This window comes from Cherax quadricarinatus, chromosome 80 (assembly GCF_038502225.1).
Source record: "Cherax quadricarinatus isolate ZL_2023a chromosome 80, ASM3850222v1, whole genome shotgun sequence".
NCBI classification, from domain to species: Eukaryota; Metazoa; Arthropoda; class Malacostraca; order Decapoda; family Parastacidae; genus Cherax; species Cherax quadricarinatus.
Genome location: NC_091371.1, coordinates 18,625,213 through 18,640,212, shown reverse-complemented (window position 1 = coordinate 18,640,212; position 15,000 = coordinate 18,625,213). Strand labels below are relative to the sequence as shown.

The 15,000-nt window shown below is 42.7% G+C and overlaps 1 protein-coding gene across 6 annotated transcripts in view; it reads left to right on the top strand.

The window, feature by feature from the left end:
* The window catches only part of LOC128702366 (transcription elongation regulator 1), a 219,576-nt gene that overhangs the window by 80,869 nt on the left and 123,707 nt on the right, over window positions 1-15,000 (top strand). For all 6 annotated transcript variants that reach the window (XM_053796594.2, XM_053796597.2, XM_053796599.2 and 3 more), the window contains one exon: window positions 7,106-7,437. In XM_053796594.2, the coding sequence (XP_053652569.1) occupies window positions 7,106-7,437 (332 nt within the window). The remainder of the gene's footprint in view (window positions 1-7,105; window positions 7,438-15,000) is intronic.

The window sequence follows — 15,000 nt, the reverse complement described above, 5'->3', positions numbered from 1 at the left end:
GCCTCTCTACAACGAAAGCCAAACCAAGGCTGATCTTTGTCACATATTGCCGGTGAGGAATGTGTTCTTGTTGCAGATTAAGGATGTGTCCAGTGAAGGCTTTCACTTGGTTGTCAACATCCCCCTGGAGAAGAGCATTCCAGTCGGTGGTGGCGAGCTCAGAGCAAAGGGCTGGCCAATTACCTCTTTCCCATAGCCAGGTTGTGCGTGTGGACTCCTCACCTCGTTCTGTTGGGATCTTAAGTGTGGTAAAAACAGCCTTGTGGTCAGACGATCCAACGTAGCCGAGGGGTTGACAAGTGACTATGCCTTCTGCCAGATCACTCACTACTGGGTCAAGGGAGGAGCCAGAGATATGAGTAGGGAAATCAACAAAGTTTCTCATGTCAAACACTGCATGAAGGTCATCAAAGTCCCTCCGTATAAGGTGCTGGTTGAGGTCACCAACAATTATAATATGTTGACTGTTGTGTTGTAGCAGAAGGGAGTCAATATTTTTCCATTAGGAAGTTGATAGGGTCTGCATGTTGCCACTGAGGTCTGTACATTGCACATGCTAGTACAGAGGTACTAGTGTTTATACAGAGCTTGAAGAACATCATTTCAAGATGTGTAGGGGTGGCAACATCTATGTGCTGGGCATGAACACTTTTAGAGAAGCACACAGCAACACCACCTCCTTGCCCTTGCCTGTCTCTTCTCATCCATGAGGTGTAGCCAGCAATTCTTGCAAAAATTTTCTGGAGTCCTGTCATCCAAAAATGTTTCAACAACAGCTATCATGTCGGGACGTCGAGTGTTCACAAAGCTATGTGTGAGCTCTCCAACATTAGTAATGAAACCTCTAATGTTGGCCGACAGGATGCTGATAGACTGGCTCCTCATGATGAAGTGGTCAGCTTGAGGTGGTGGGTGTGTAGGGAATGTAAGGTGCCTGCCCTTGAGAGAGGTAGGGTACTGAGGCAGCTGCAGGGATGTAGGTCTGTGGTCTTGTATAAGGCCCAATCCCACCTGATGGGCTGGGATAGGAGTAGCTAAGTGGGTGACGTGTGAGAGTGTTTACCAATTCAGAGATCCTCTCTTGCTCTCTCTCTTGCTCTCTCTCTTGCTCTCTCTCTTGCTCTCTCTCTTGCTCTCTCTCTTGCTCTCTCTCTTGCTCTCTCTCTTGCTCTCTCTCTTGCTCTCTCTCTTGCTCTCTCTCTTGCTCTCTCTCTTGCTCTCTCTCTTGCTCTCTCTCTCTCTCTCTCTCTCTCTCTCTCTCTCTCTTTCTTTCTCTTTCTCTCTCTCTCTCTCTCCTTTTTTCCACTTTAGTTTTAAGAATATAGTGATTGTTTCTTTGAATCCAAACTTTTGACACCCATCATTTCCAATATAGGAAACTTCATATATGTTGATTTTTAACATGATTCAACTGTGTGAATGTTTGAGTTTTATTGTTTAGGTTCTGTAATATTAAATGTAATACAGTGGTACCTCGACTTACAAGTGCCCCAACTTACGAGCTTTCAGAGTTATGAGTTGTCGCTCGGTCAATTTTTTGCATTGTGAGCCAAAATCCGAGTTACCAGTGAGCTTCAGATACGCTTCAGATATAATAAAATATAATAATCACTCTGGAGTGCTTTAAATGTCATATGCATTTGTATAGGTTTGGTAGCTAATGTGAGAGACGCCGAGAATGTAAACAAGGAGACGAACACACCAGCTAACCCCCCTACTGTGAACTTCTTTTGTACTTCCATTTTCCTCTGTTTTTCCTCTTACAAGTGCTGTTGAATTTCTTACTATTGTGCTCCCCATAGTACAAGAGAGTTGGAAGTGCAGCAGCACTTGAAAGAGGAAAAAACAAGATGAAAATGGAAGAAGTACAGTGGACCCCCGGTTAACGATATTTTTTCATTCCAGAAGTATGTTCAGGTAATAACAATACCGTGACTGGAACGATACACAAATAACCCGCACATAAAAGAGAGAAGCTTACGACGACGTTTTGGTCTGACTTGGACCATTGACAAAGTCACACTAACCAGAGGTGGAGCAGGACGGCCATATATAGGCAGGAAGAGGTGGTGGTGGTAGTAGTAGTAGTACAAGAATTGTATATAATACCGACAAGATGAAATTAAGACACATGCACAACACCCGGGCATCCCCATCGTAGACGTTTCGCCATCCAGCCAGCCACTGGATGGCGAAACGTCCACAACAAAGACAACCAGACGCCGCACATGTGTCTTAATTTCATCAGTAGTTGTAGTAGAAGTAGAAGAAGAAGAGGTAGTAGTAGTGGTAGTGGTAGAAGTTTGAAATAAGGATGACGAGTCAGTCAAATACAAAGGAAGGGGAGCACTGCAAGAGAGCTAGATGCCCACAGAGGGAGAGCAAACGCACAGAGGTGCGTGAAAGGGGAAGTGGTGAAATAAATGAAGAAGGAACAGAAACATGAGACAGGAGAGAGAAAGACAACCCAGAGGAGAAAAGGAAAGAGGAAAGGGGAAGACAAAGAAGAAGAAAAAGAAAAAGAAAAAATGAGGATTCAGGTTAAGTCATGGGTGTTCTGAAGTTTGGAGCATTTTACTATGTAGTGGGAGAGGAAGGCATCTACAGAGATGAAGCCAGGGCTAAGGTTCATACAAGGAAAGTTGTGTATTAGAGAGGATTCAACTAGACGGCGACTGTTCGAGTTGGAAGTAGGGAAGACAGTTTTAGCAGAAGACCAGTCAATAGGATGGCTATGATCTCTGACGTGACAGAAAAGAGCATTGTTAGTGTCGGCAAGCCTAACACTATTTTTGTGCTCCCTAAGTCTGTCAGAAAGAGATCGACCAGTTTCTCCGAAGTATTGAAGAGGACAGGAGGAGCAAGAAATAGAGTAGACACCAGGAACATCTGTAGAGGGAGGAGAGGTATGAACGAGATTAGTGCGAAGAGTGTTAGTCTGGTGGAAGGTAAGCTTGATGTCTAAGGGACGGAGAGAATTGTTGAGATTAGAAAGACCGGAAATGTAGGGAAGGCAGAGGATAGAAGAGTTCCCACGAGTAGAGAGTTTGGGAGAGAAGAAATTGCGTTTAGCACGTGAGAGGGCAGAGTCTATGAAATGGGAAGGGTAGCCAAGACGGGAGAACGAATTATGAAGAGTGGAAATTTCTGCTGGAAGGAACTGAGGATCACAGATGCGGAGGGCACGGAGAAAGAGGGAGATAAGAACACTTTTCTTGACCAGCTTACCTTCCGCCAGACTAACACTCTTCGCACTAATCTCGTTCATACCTCTCCTCCCTCTACAGATGTTCCTGGTGTCTACTCTATTTCTTGCTCCTCCTGTCCTCTTCAGTACTTCGAAGAAACTGGTCGATCTCTTTCTGACAGACTTAGGGAGCACAAAAATAGTGTTAGGCTTGCCGACACTAACAATGTTCTTTTCTGTCACGTCAGAGATCATAGCCATCCTATTGACTGGTCTTCTGCTAAAACTGTCTTCCCTACTTCCAACTCGAACAGTCGCCGTCTAGTTGAATCCTCTCTAATACACAACTTTCCTTGTATGAACCTTAGCCCTGGCTTCGTCTCTGTAGATGCCTTCCTCTCCCACTACATTGTAAAATGCTCCAAACTTCAGAACACCCATGACTTAACCTGAATCCTCATTTTTTCTTTTTCTTTTTCTTCTTCTTCCTCTTCCCCTTTCCTCTTTCCTTTTCTCCTCTGGGTTGTCTTTCTCTCTCCTGTCTCGTGTTTCTGTTCCTTCTTCATTTATTTCACCACTTCCCCTTTCACGCACCTCTGTGCGCTTGCTCTCCCTCTGTGGGCATCTAGCTCTCTTGCAGTGCTCCCCTTCCTTTGTATTTGACTGGCTCGTCATCCTTATTTCCCACTTCTACCACTACCACTACTACTACCTCTTCTTCTTCTACTTCTTCTACAACTACTGATGAAATTAAGACACGTGTGCGGCATCTGGTTGTCTTTGTTGTGGACGTTTCGCCATCCAGTGGCTGGCTGGATGGCGAAACGTCTGCGATGGGGATGCCCGGGTGTTGTGCATGCGTCTTAATTTCATCTTGTTGGTATTATATAAAATTCTTGTAGTACTACTACTACTACTACCACCACCTCTTCCTGCCTATATATAGCCGTCCTGCTCCACCTCTGGTTAGTGTGACTTTGTCAATGGTCCAAATCGGACCGAAACGTCGTCGTAAGCTTCTCTTTTATGTGCGGGTTATTTGTGTATGTTCAGGTGCCAGTACTGACCGAATTTGTTCCCATAAGGGATATTGTGAAGTAGATTAGTCCATTTCAGACCCCCAAACATACACATACAAACGCACTTACATAAATACGTACACTTACATAATTGGTCGCATTGGGAGGTGATCGTTAAGCGGGGGTCCACTGTACTAAAGAAGTTCATAGTAGAGGGGTTAGCTGGTGTGTTCGTCTTTGTGTTTACATTCTTAGTGTCTCTTGTGGCAGCTTAATTAAGAAATGATTTAAACTCAGTGAGCAAGGTATGTCGATAATGATGATGGATGGATTTATGAAGGATGAGGTTAACCAAAGAATTGATGAAGGAAAAAAGGTGAGTGGTGCATTGAGGTATATGTGGAGACAAAAAAATATTATCTATGTAGGCAAACAAGGGAATGTATGAAAGTATAGTAGTACCAACACACTTATATGGGTGTGAAGCTTGGTTTGTAAATGCTGCAGCGAGGAGGCGGTTGGAAGCAGTGACGTCCTGTCTAAGGGCAGTGTGTAGTGTAAATATTATGCAGAAAATTTGGAGTGTGGAAATTAGGAGAAGGTGTGGAGTTAATAAAAGTATTAGTCAGAGGGCTGAAGAGGGGTTGTTGAGGTTTTTTGGTCATTTGGAGAGAATGGATCAAAGTAGAATGACATGGAGAGTGTATAAATCTGTAGGGGAAGGAAGGCAGGGTAGGGGTCGTCCTCAAAAAGGTTGGAGGGAGGGGGTAAAGGAGGTATCATCAGCAAAAAGTAACTGTGTCACTTTCCATATTGTATTTAATTCCCCATAATTTAATCCCACCCCTCTCCCAAACACCCTAGCATTTACTTCTTTTACAACCCCATCTATAAATACAGTGGACCCCCGGTATTCGATGGCAGAGTGCAGGCACTGTACTTCCCATCTCCAGGACTCAAGTCCGGCCTCTGAATCCCTTCATAAATGTTACTTTGCTCACACTCCAACAGCACGTCAAGTATTAAAAACCATTTGTCTCCATTCACTTCTATCAAACACGCTCACGCATGCCTGCTGGAAGTCCAAGCCCCTCGCACACAAAACCTTCTTTACCCCCTCCAACCTTTCCTAGGCTGACCCCTACCCCGCCTTCCTTCCACTACAGACTGATACACTCTTGAAGTCATTCTGTTTCGCTCCATTCTCTCTACATGTCCGAACCACCTCAACAACCCTTCCTCAGCCCTCTGGACAACAGTTTTGGTAATCCCGCACCTCCTCCTGACTTCCAAACTACTAATTCTCTGCATTATATTCACACCACACATTGCCCTCAGACATGACATCTCCACTGCCTCCAGCCTTCTCCTCGCTGCAACATTCATCACCCATGCTTCACACCCATATAAGAGCGTTGGTAAAACTATTCTCTCATACATTCCCCTCTTTGCCTCCAAGGACAAAGTTCTTTGTCTCCACAGACTCCTAAGTGCACCCCTTTTTCCTTCATGAATTCTGTGATTCACCTCATCTTTCATAGACCCATCTGCTGACACGTCCACTCCCAAATATGTGAATACATTCACCTCCTCCATACTCTCTCCCTCCAATCTGATATCCAATCTTTCATCACCTAATCTTTTTGTTATCCTCATAACCTTACTCTTTCCTGTATTCACTTTCAATTTTCTTCTTTCGCACACCCTACCAAATTCATCCACCAATCTCTGTAACTTCTCTTCAGAATCTCCCAAGAGCACAGTGTCATCAGCAAAGAGCAGCTGTGACAACTCCCACTTTATGTGCGATTCTTAATCTTTTAACTCCACGCCTCTTGCCAAGACCCTCGCATTTACTTCTCTTACAACCCCATCTATAAATATATTAAACAACCACGGTGACATCACACATCCTTGTCTAAGGCCTACTTCTACTGGGAAATAATCTCCCTCTTTCCTACATACTCTAACTTCTTCTTATTTTTAATTGTTATTTTTGCCATCGACATACGTTGTTCACTGAGTATAACCATTTCTTAATTAAGCTGCCACAAGAGACACCGAGAATGTAAACACACAGATGAACACAACAGCTAACCCCTCTACTGTGAACTTCTTTTGTACTTCCATTCTTTGTTGTTTTTCTTCCTCTTTGTACAGTAAATACTCGCCTCTCACCCTACATTAAAATTACAAATATTTTGAGGTAAGTAATAAGTGTACTGTATATGCATTATATATTGGGGTGTTTTTTTGGGAGCTGGAGCGGATTAATGGCATTTCAGTTAATTTCAATGAGGAAAATTGATTTGAGCAAATTGAGTTAAGAGCTTAGTCACAGAACAAATTAAACATGCAAGTCAAGGTACCACTGTATTTTCTTCTGTGATTGAAGATATTGAAGGAAATTTACCTTCTTTGGTAACTTGATTGTGTAGCTGGATTAACGTGGTTTTATGTAATTTTTTATTGTGCACGAATAGGCTGGTGCATGCATGCCTGTTAAAATGGGTAGTGGGTGTTTTTCTAGCATGTTAAGTTGTACATTAGAAAATATTCCCTTTCTTTCTCAACGGTAGTTATAAGCAACTTTAATACACTAACCCTAAGGCAATATTTACCTGTATATTGTGTTACAGGATTATTTTGCTTTTCTGGTATTTAGTTTTAAATTTTGTATTTTTATTTCATGTTTTGAAGTTCTGTTTAAACTCTACTTTTATAAATGCATATATTTATTATTTAACTATTTAGTGAAATTAAAGTACAGTAGTAGTATTATTAGCATTGTATAAGCAGAGTCTACTCTGAATTTACTGTACAGTTTTAATTAAAACCCATTTGGTATATTAGTAAAAGCATTGTTATTGTCATGGTTATTTTTTTGTATTTCCACCAGGTTTTGGTCCTGGTCCAGGTCCTGGCTGGAATGGTTATCCTGGTCATGGCATGCCTCCTGGACCCCCAATGGGCCCTCCAGGTTGGGGAATGCCACCACCTGGTATGGGAAACATGCCACAAGGTGGCATGCCAGGTCCTATGGGTGATCAGCAACAGCAACCTCCACAGCAACAGCAGCAGCAACAGCAGCAACAGCAGCAGCAGCAGCAACAACAGCAGCAGCAGCAGCAACGACAGCAACAACAGCAGCAACAGCAGCAGCAGCAGTCAACGCAGCAGCAGCAACCTCAGCAACAACAGCATGAACCAGAACCATTATCAGGACCAGAGGTTAGTTCTGGATGAGAGATGTGTTTGGATGTACTTGGGGGTAGATTTTTAATTTCACTAGTCATTTATTAACCACTTGGAAAGTGTTTAATCGTTAATCTAATGTTAACCCTTTGACTCTCCATCACACAGAACTGCATCAATTATGCCAGGGGTCCATCAAGTAGATCTGCATCATGAGCTCAGTTCACTCATAAGCTGTGACCCTCTAAGTCATTTTGTTTTATTTCATGTTTCTAAATGTCCCGACCACCTCAGTAATCCCTCCTCAGTTTTCTGGATAATACTCCTAGTAACCCTGCACCTCCTAATTTTCAAACTACGAGTTCTCTCCATAATATTCACAGCATTAATTTCTTTCAGACATGGACATCTCCACTGCCTCCTCATGGCAATGTTTAAAACCCATGCTTCGGAATCATATAAGAGTGTTGGTACGACTGTGCTCTCATATATTCCCCTTTGTGCCTCCATATTTTTTTTTTCTCAGTGCACTATCCACCATTTTCCTCTCATCAGTTCTGTTTCACCTTGTGTTTCGTAGATCCATTCACCAACATATCCACTCCTAAATTGAGCATGTTCACTTTGTTCATACTCCCTCCTTCCAATCTGATATTCAGACTTTCATTACCTAGATTTTTTTGTTACCCTCATAACCTTATTGTTTCCTATGTTCACCATTATTTTTTTTTTCAAACCTGCCATATCCACCAAGGCAGGGTGACCTAAAAAGAAAAACAAAAGTTTTCCTTTTTAAATTTAGTAATTTATACAGGAGGAGTTACTGGTCCCTTGCTCCCAACATTTTAGTTGCCTCTTACAACATGCACGGCTTACGGAAGAGTAATTCTGTCCCACTTCCCTATGGAGTTTTTTTTTAACATTCTTTCAACGAACTGGCCATGTCCCACCGAGGCACGGTGGCCCAAAAAGATAAACAAATGTTTCTCTTTTTAAATTTAATAAAATATATAGGAGGAGCTACCTGCCCCTTGCTCCCAGCATTTTAGTCTCCTCTAATGACATGCATGGCTTATGGAGGGAAAATTCTGTCCCACTTCCCCATGTAGTTTTTTTTTTTTAACCCTTTCAGGGTCACCAGGCCCTCTCAGAGACTTGTTCTCAGGGTTGCCAAAATTTCAAGAAAAAAAAAAAATTTTTTTTCTTATGAAAAGATAGCTTTTTTCTTCTAAACATTATAGGCTAACAAAAATTTTTTACCATCAATACTTACCGAGATATGGAGGCGTGAAGTTGGCAGAAAATGCCTCCTATATGGTAACATTGCCGACTGCCGTCACCCGGTATTACTTTATTTTCTTTTTTAGGTACTATTTTCTATTTTTTTTTTTTTTTAATTTTTTTTTCCAAGCAACTTTTATGGCCTGTGAGACCAATATGAGCACTATTTTATAAGTTTTTTGTCTATTTACTGCACAAACACAGTTGTCCTTATTGTTTATAATTGTTTACACACACAAACGATATAAAATGTTGTTTATTACTATTTTTCTATATTTTATATACACATATACCGTCACAGGGAATGTTTCTAGAAGTTCTGCAGCCTGTGGAAGTCTTCGAAACATGGTGTCATGCACGGTGGTGTTTTACACTCCTCTCACATAAGACGAGTGTCTGCGTTGTTGTGGGCGTTTTTTTGTATGTGCACAGACGTAACACCTCTTCTGAGTCTTTTTCTTGAAAGCAGTAGCAGGCAGTTTTACTAGGAAGTGATCACCATGCTTCAGACGAGAAGGTAGTTGTTGATAGTTTAGTGGGCGGTCTATTGCAGGTGTTGTTCCTTGGTACTTGAATACTATTTGTCTGATGACAGACAAACAGAACTCGCCATATGGTGGTTTGTTTCTGGTCCTCATCTTATACATATTATAAGCATTGAGCATGGAAATGTCCAGAAGATGGAAAAAGAGTTTTATGTTCCACTTATAACTCTTGCAAACACAATCAGCAAACCCAATCTGCATGTCACATTTGTCCACTGAGCGGATATTGAGGGCGTAATCAATCACAGCTGCAGGTTTTAGAATGGGTTCATTGCTTTCTCTATGCTGCCTGCCAGTGTCTGCCATTTCATTAGGGTGAACTGATGACAACAGTGTGACATCTCGTTTGTCATGCCACCAAATTGCCATGATGTCATTGGCAGCAAACGCCTGCACCTCACCTCTACGAGTGCCAGCGTCAAACCTGGGCATATGTTTACGATTTGCACGCACTGTGCCACACACACATGTCAGTTATCAGTATATAATATATGCCCCTTACCAAGGTATGGTTCTCTCATTGTTCTAACCACATCACCAGAGATGCCCAATAACTTCCTGGTATTTTAATATACCACAGTACACAATAATAATCAATACCAGACCACTGTAACAATCACAAAGCACAAACAATTTTATACCAAAGCATTTCCTCTTGCTTGGTATGTACTGCTTGAAAGAGAGTCTTCCTTTGAACATAATCAAAGACTCATCAATTACAAGCTTCCTGAAGGGATAAAAATACATTTTGAATTTCTCTTTCAGATACACAAACACATTTCTAATCTTATATAACCTGTCATTTCTGTCAGGCCTGGTTTTGTCTGAGAAGTGAAGCATACGTAATAGTAGCACAAATCGATTCACTCCCATTATATCACTGAAACCTGGGGTTGCAATCAGGCGGTCTGTTGATCAGTATGATTTCACACTGCTTATACACATGTGGCATAAGCATTATTGTGACAAGGAAAAGATACATCTCAGCCACAGTTGTCTCCTTCCACTGGTGTAGACGTGATTTTGGTGAAAGTATTGTGTTTGTCATGGTGTACTCGTAGTATCTGTTGCTTTCCCTGACAATAATTTCCATCAGGGGTTCGTCAAAGAATAACTCGAAACATTCCAGTTCACTGGCATTGTTTCCCAGTGTACAACATGGCCGTATTCCACTTGGACTTTCATCAAACTGGTGGGGATTTGGAACAAAATTGACAGCTTCCTGCCAATCCCAGGTGCGGTCTGTTGGTGGGTACTGGACATTGACAGGTGGTTGTGGTTGTGGAGTTGGTGGTTGTAGAGGCTGGTGTGGTGGGTGGGTGGAGGATGGTGGCCTTCGTTGTAGGTCAGCTGAGGCAGTGGCGTGGGTGGCAGCATGGCCCACTGCTGGTGCCTCACGGCTGGCACCACCACTACCACCACCATGCAAATTTTCCATCCCAATTGCAACACTATCATCGTCATTTTCACTTGTCTGTTCCTGTTGTACAGCCATGGGATGTACTCCTAGATTTACTCCTTTCCCTTGGAATAGCACATGGCACACTACCAGAGCACATATATTGTCGTATATACTGACGGTTCACTGGAGAATATTCAACTTCACTATCACTATTGGAACTGGTTTCTAGAGCTTGTAGTTCATATTCACTATCACTATCATCACCAATGCTCACATTTGAGTCCAGGATTTGGGAAAATAGGAGTTTCGTCTTTGATTCTGGTACAACTGAATGTGAACAAGACGGCCTAGCAGCAGAGGTGGAAGGCTGAGGGTTGTCTGGGTTTTCTTCACTATTACCGATATTATGGTCATTAGTTTTGGTCACAACCTCTCCAAAACCTTGAAACTCGCCTTCACTGGCACTTCCATCTGTATTAGAACTGTCACTGGGGAAGAAAAGTGTCCCAATTTGCCGAGGAGTGAGGAGCTTCTTACCGCGAGGCATGGTGAACAAGGTCTACTAAAATGGCGTTCCCACAATGCGCCACTGGGTCCCAGATTTTTTTTCTACCACGCACACGGACCCCACACACCCATTCTCTCACATCTAGGCCTACCAGCCATTTCCCACAAGATTTGAAGGCGCTAGAATTTATGCGTACTAGTACTTCAAAAACCCTGGTGAGTAAGCCGTACTAGTATGGCCAAAACCCTGAAAGGGTTATCATACCTTCACAAATTCATCCTTGAATCTTACTATGGCATGAAATTGCTGCCTCCCATTCATAATATATAACACCACCTTAAAATATTCCCTACATCTTCCCAGCATCTCTACCTTTCCATCTTTTATCTCTCTTTCATTTTTCAATTGCCAAGTTCTTTGTTCCACAGGCTTTCTCAAATTGTTTATTAATCTCCCTCCAGTTCTGATTTTTGTTCAAATTTGCTAATAGGGCCTCTCCCACTTTATTGTCTTCATTTTTCCCACTGTTCTTTTAACCACTTTTGCTTCATATGCTCTGCATGCTATATATTATTTCTACATTGTAAAAACACCTCTATTCTGGCATTTTTTTCCCATGCTCTTTACCTCATTTAGCTGATAATTCTTTTTCTCACCAGGACCCACGCTCCACCCAACTGGAAAATTCCTTTTTTTATTTTTTCACAATTGTTCTCTTGAATTATTTTGAGAATTTCTTTGACTTTTGTAAAAAGTAATGCTAGTAACTAATATTAACAGTGTTGCCTTCTCTCACTCAGTATACTGACTGGTGGATGAAAAAAGTTCATTGTCATACTGACAAATTTGGTAGACCATTTGTATACAGTTTAGTTATAACAGGCTGTCCAGTCTTATTTTTTTTTATAATTAAAATCCCAAAAATTATTTTTACCCTTTGTCACTGAAGTTTGGTATATTATGGAATCTTATTTGTCTTGGCAGTGTATTTTCTTCCCATGTATTGTTAAACAGTGAGCTTTTTACAAGTACATACATTTCTCTCCCCCCCTCTCCCTCCCTCTCTCTTGCTCCCTCCCTCGCTCCCTCGCTCCCTCCCTCTCTCTCGCTCCCTCCCTCTCTCTCTCGCTCCCTCTCTCTCCCCCCTCTTTCTCCCCCCCTCTTTCTCCCCCCCTCTTTCTCCCCCCCTCTTTTTTTTTTACACAGGGTTTGACAAGGTTAGGTTAAGGATCCCTAGCTTTATTGACAAGCTATTTACAGGTTAAAGATTCCTAACTTTATTGGCAAGCTAAGAACTGTTACATCAGCTCATTTGAAAGCATTTTTATTGTTATGAGACACAAAAGTATGGAACAGGATGAAGTTGGAGCCATCTGTGGGCCAGCATTTCCATTTGATCAACTGACTTTATCTCGTTGACATCATTATGCTGTACGAATGTGTTCCATACTCGATTCCTTCTGGGTATATATGATCTCAGATGGAGTGATGTTCTGGAGAAGGGTACAGCCAGAGTGAAGTTGCTGCTTTCTGCCCGTCTTGTGGCATAAAAGCTTGTTTCTCGCTGTCCTCGAAGTGGATCCATGTGTGGTACTTTGACAATATTGGCCTTGTACATAACAGTAAGGCCACCCACATCCCTCCTTTGTTGAAGGCTCTGCTGAAATGACAGGTCTATCCAGGATGGGTCCAGGCGAGGGATGAGACGTCTTGCTCTGTTCTCTACTCTGTCAAGCAGTCGCAGATGAGAGGGGGGGGGGCACGCAAACCAAGAAAGTGGAGCATACTCAAGGTGTGAGTGTGCCTGTGCCTCGTACAGAATCTTGCAAGCCCTACTGTCAAGCAGATGCGAGATACGGCGAAGTGCTGTAAGCTTCCTGGCTGTCTTGTTTGCAAGATTTACAACATGGTTCTTCATGGTTAGTTTGGAGTCAAATTTCACCCCAAGGATATCAACTTCTCCAGGTGCCAACATCCTCCCATTCATCCTTACTACTGCACCAGCATTACCATCATGGTGCTTAGAGACCATCATCATTTGCGTTTTCTCAGGTGCAAATGTTACTTGCCATCTGTTTCCCCAAGCTGATATAGCTCTTAGCTGGTGATTGATGTAGCTTAGAGCAGCTGGCATTTCTTCTCTTGGATAAGTGAATGTCAGTGTACAGTTGTTTGCATATGCATGGGATTCTAGGATGAGATGATGAAGTTCGTTGAAGTAGACATTCCATAACAGTGGTCCCAGCACGCTTCCTTGTGGAACACTTGCCCCAATGGGATGTCTTGCTGATTCCGTTCCATTGAGAACTACGCTTAGAGATCTACCATGAAGGTAATCACTGAGGAGACATAGTGTAGAGGCTGCAATTCCCAGTGCTTGAAGTTTTGCTAAGAGGCCCTGGTGCCACACCTGGTCGAAAGCACCAGCAATGTCCAGTGCTACCACACAGCTGACTTTGGATTCATCCAGTGACTGGTGCCACTTAGTGGAGAGGTTTAACAACAGATCAGCAGCAGAGTAACCTTTCCTGAAGCCATATTGACGATCAGAAAGTAGTGAGTGGTAGTCAAAAAACTCTGTCATTTGTCTTGAGATTATTGTCTCGAGGATCTTACCAGTGATTGACAGGAGTGACACTGGTCTGTAGTTGCTGATTTCTGCTCTGCTCTTTTTGTGAACAGGGACTATATTTGCCTCTTTCCATAGAGAGGGCCATTTACACACTCTCTCTCTCTCTCTCTCTCTCTCTCTCTCTCTCTCTCTCTCTCTCTCTCTCTCTGTCTCTCTCTCTCTCTCTGTCTCTGTCTGTCTCTGTCTGTCTGTCTGTCTCTGTCTCTGTCTGTCTCTGTCCGTCTCTGTCCGTCTCTGTCCGTCTCTGTCCGTCTTTGTCCGTCTCTGTCCGTCTCTGTCCGTCTCTGTCCGTGTCTCTGTCTGTCTCTCTCTGTCTCTCTGTCTCTGTCTGTCTCTCTCTGTCTCTGTCTGTTTTTTTTTTTTTTTTTTACACAGGGTTTGACAAGGTTAAGGATCCCTAGCTTTATTGACAGTTATTTACAGGTTAAGGATTCCTAACTTTATTGGCAAGCTAAGAGCTCTTACCTACATCAGCTCATTTGAAAGCATTTTTATTATGAGACATACAAGTAGGAAACAGGATGAAGTTGGAGCCATCTGTGGGCCAACATTTTCATTTGATCAACTGACTTTATCTCGTTGACATCATTATCCTGTACGAATGTGTTCCATACTCGAGTCATCCTGGGTATGTATGATCTCAGATGGAGTGATGTTCTGGAGAAGGGTACAGCCAGAGTGAAGTTGCTGCTTTCTGCCAGTCTTGTGGCATAAAAGCTTGTTTCACGCTGTCCTCGAAGTGGATCCAAGTGTGGTATTTTGACAATATTGGCCTTGTACATAACAGTAAGGCCACCCACATCCCTCCTATGTTGAAGGCTCTGCTGAAATGACAGATCTATCCAGGATGGGTCCAGGCGAGAGATGAGACGTCTTGCTCTGTTCTCTACTCTGTCAAGCAGTCGCAGATGAGAGGGGGGGCAGGCAAACCAAGAAAGTGGAGCATACTCAAGGTGTGAGCGTACTTGTGCCTCGTACAGGATCTTCCAACCCCTACTGTCAAGCAGATGGGAGATACAGCGAAGTGCTGTAAGCTTCCTGGCTGCCTTGTTTGCAAGATTTACAACATGGTTCTTCATTGTTAGTTTGGAGTCCAATTTCACCCCAAGGATATCAACTTCTTCTCCAGGTGCCAACATCGTCCCATTCATCCTTACTACTGCACCAGCATTACCATCATGGTGCCTAGAGACGATCATCATTTGCGTTTTCTCAGGTGCAAATGTTACTT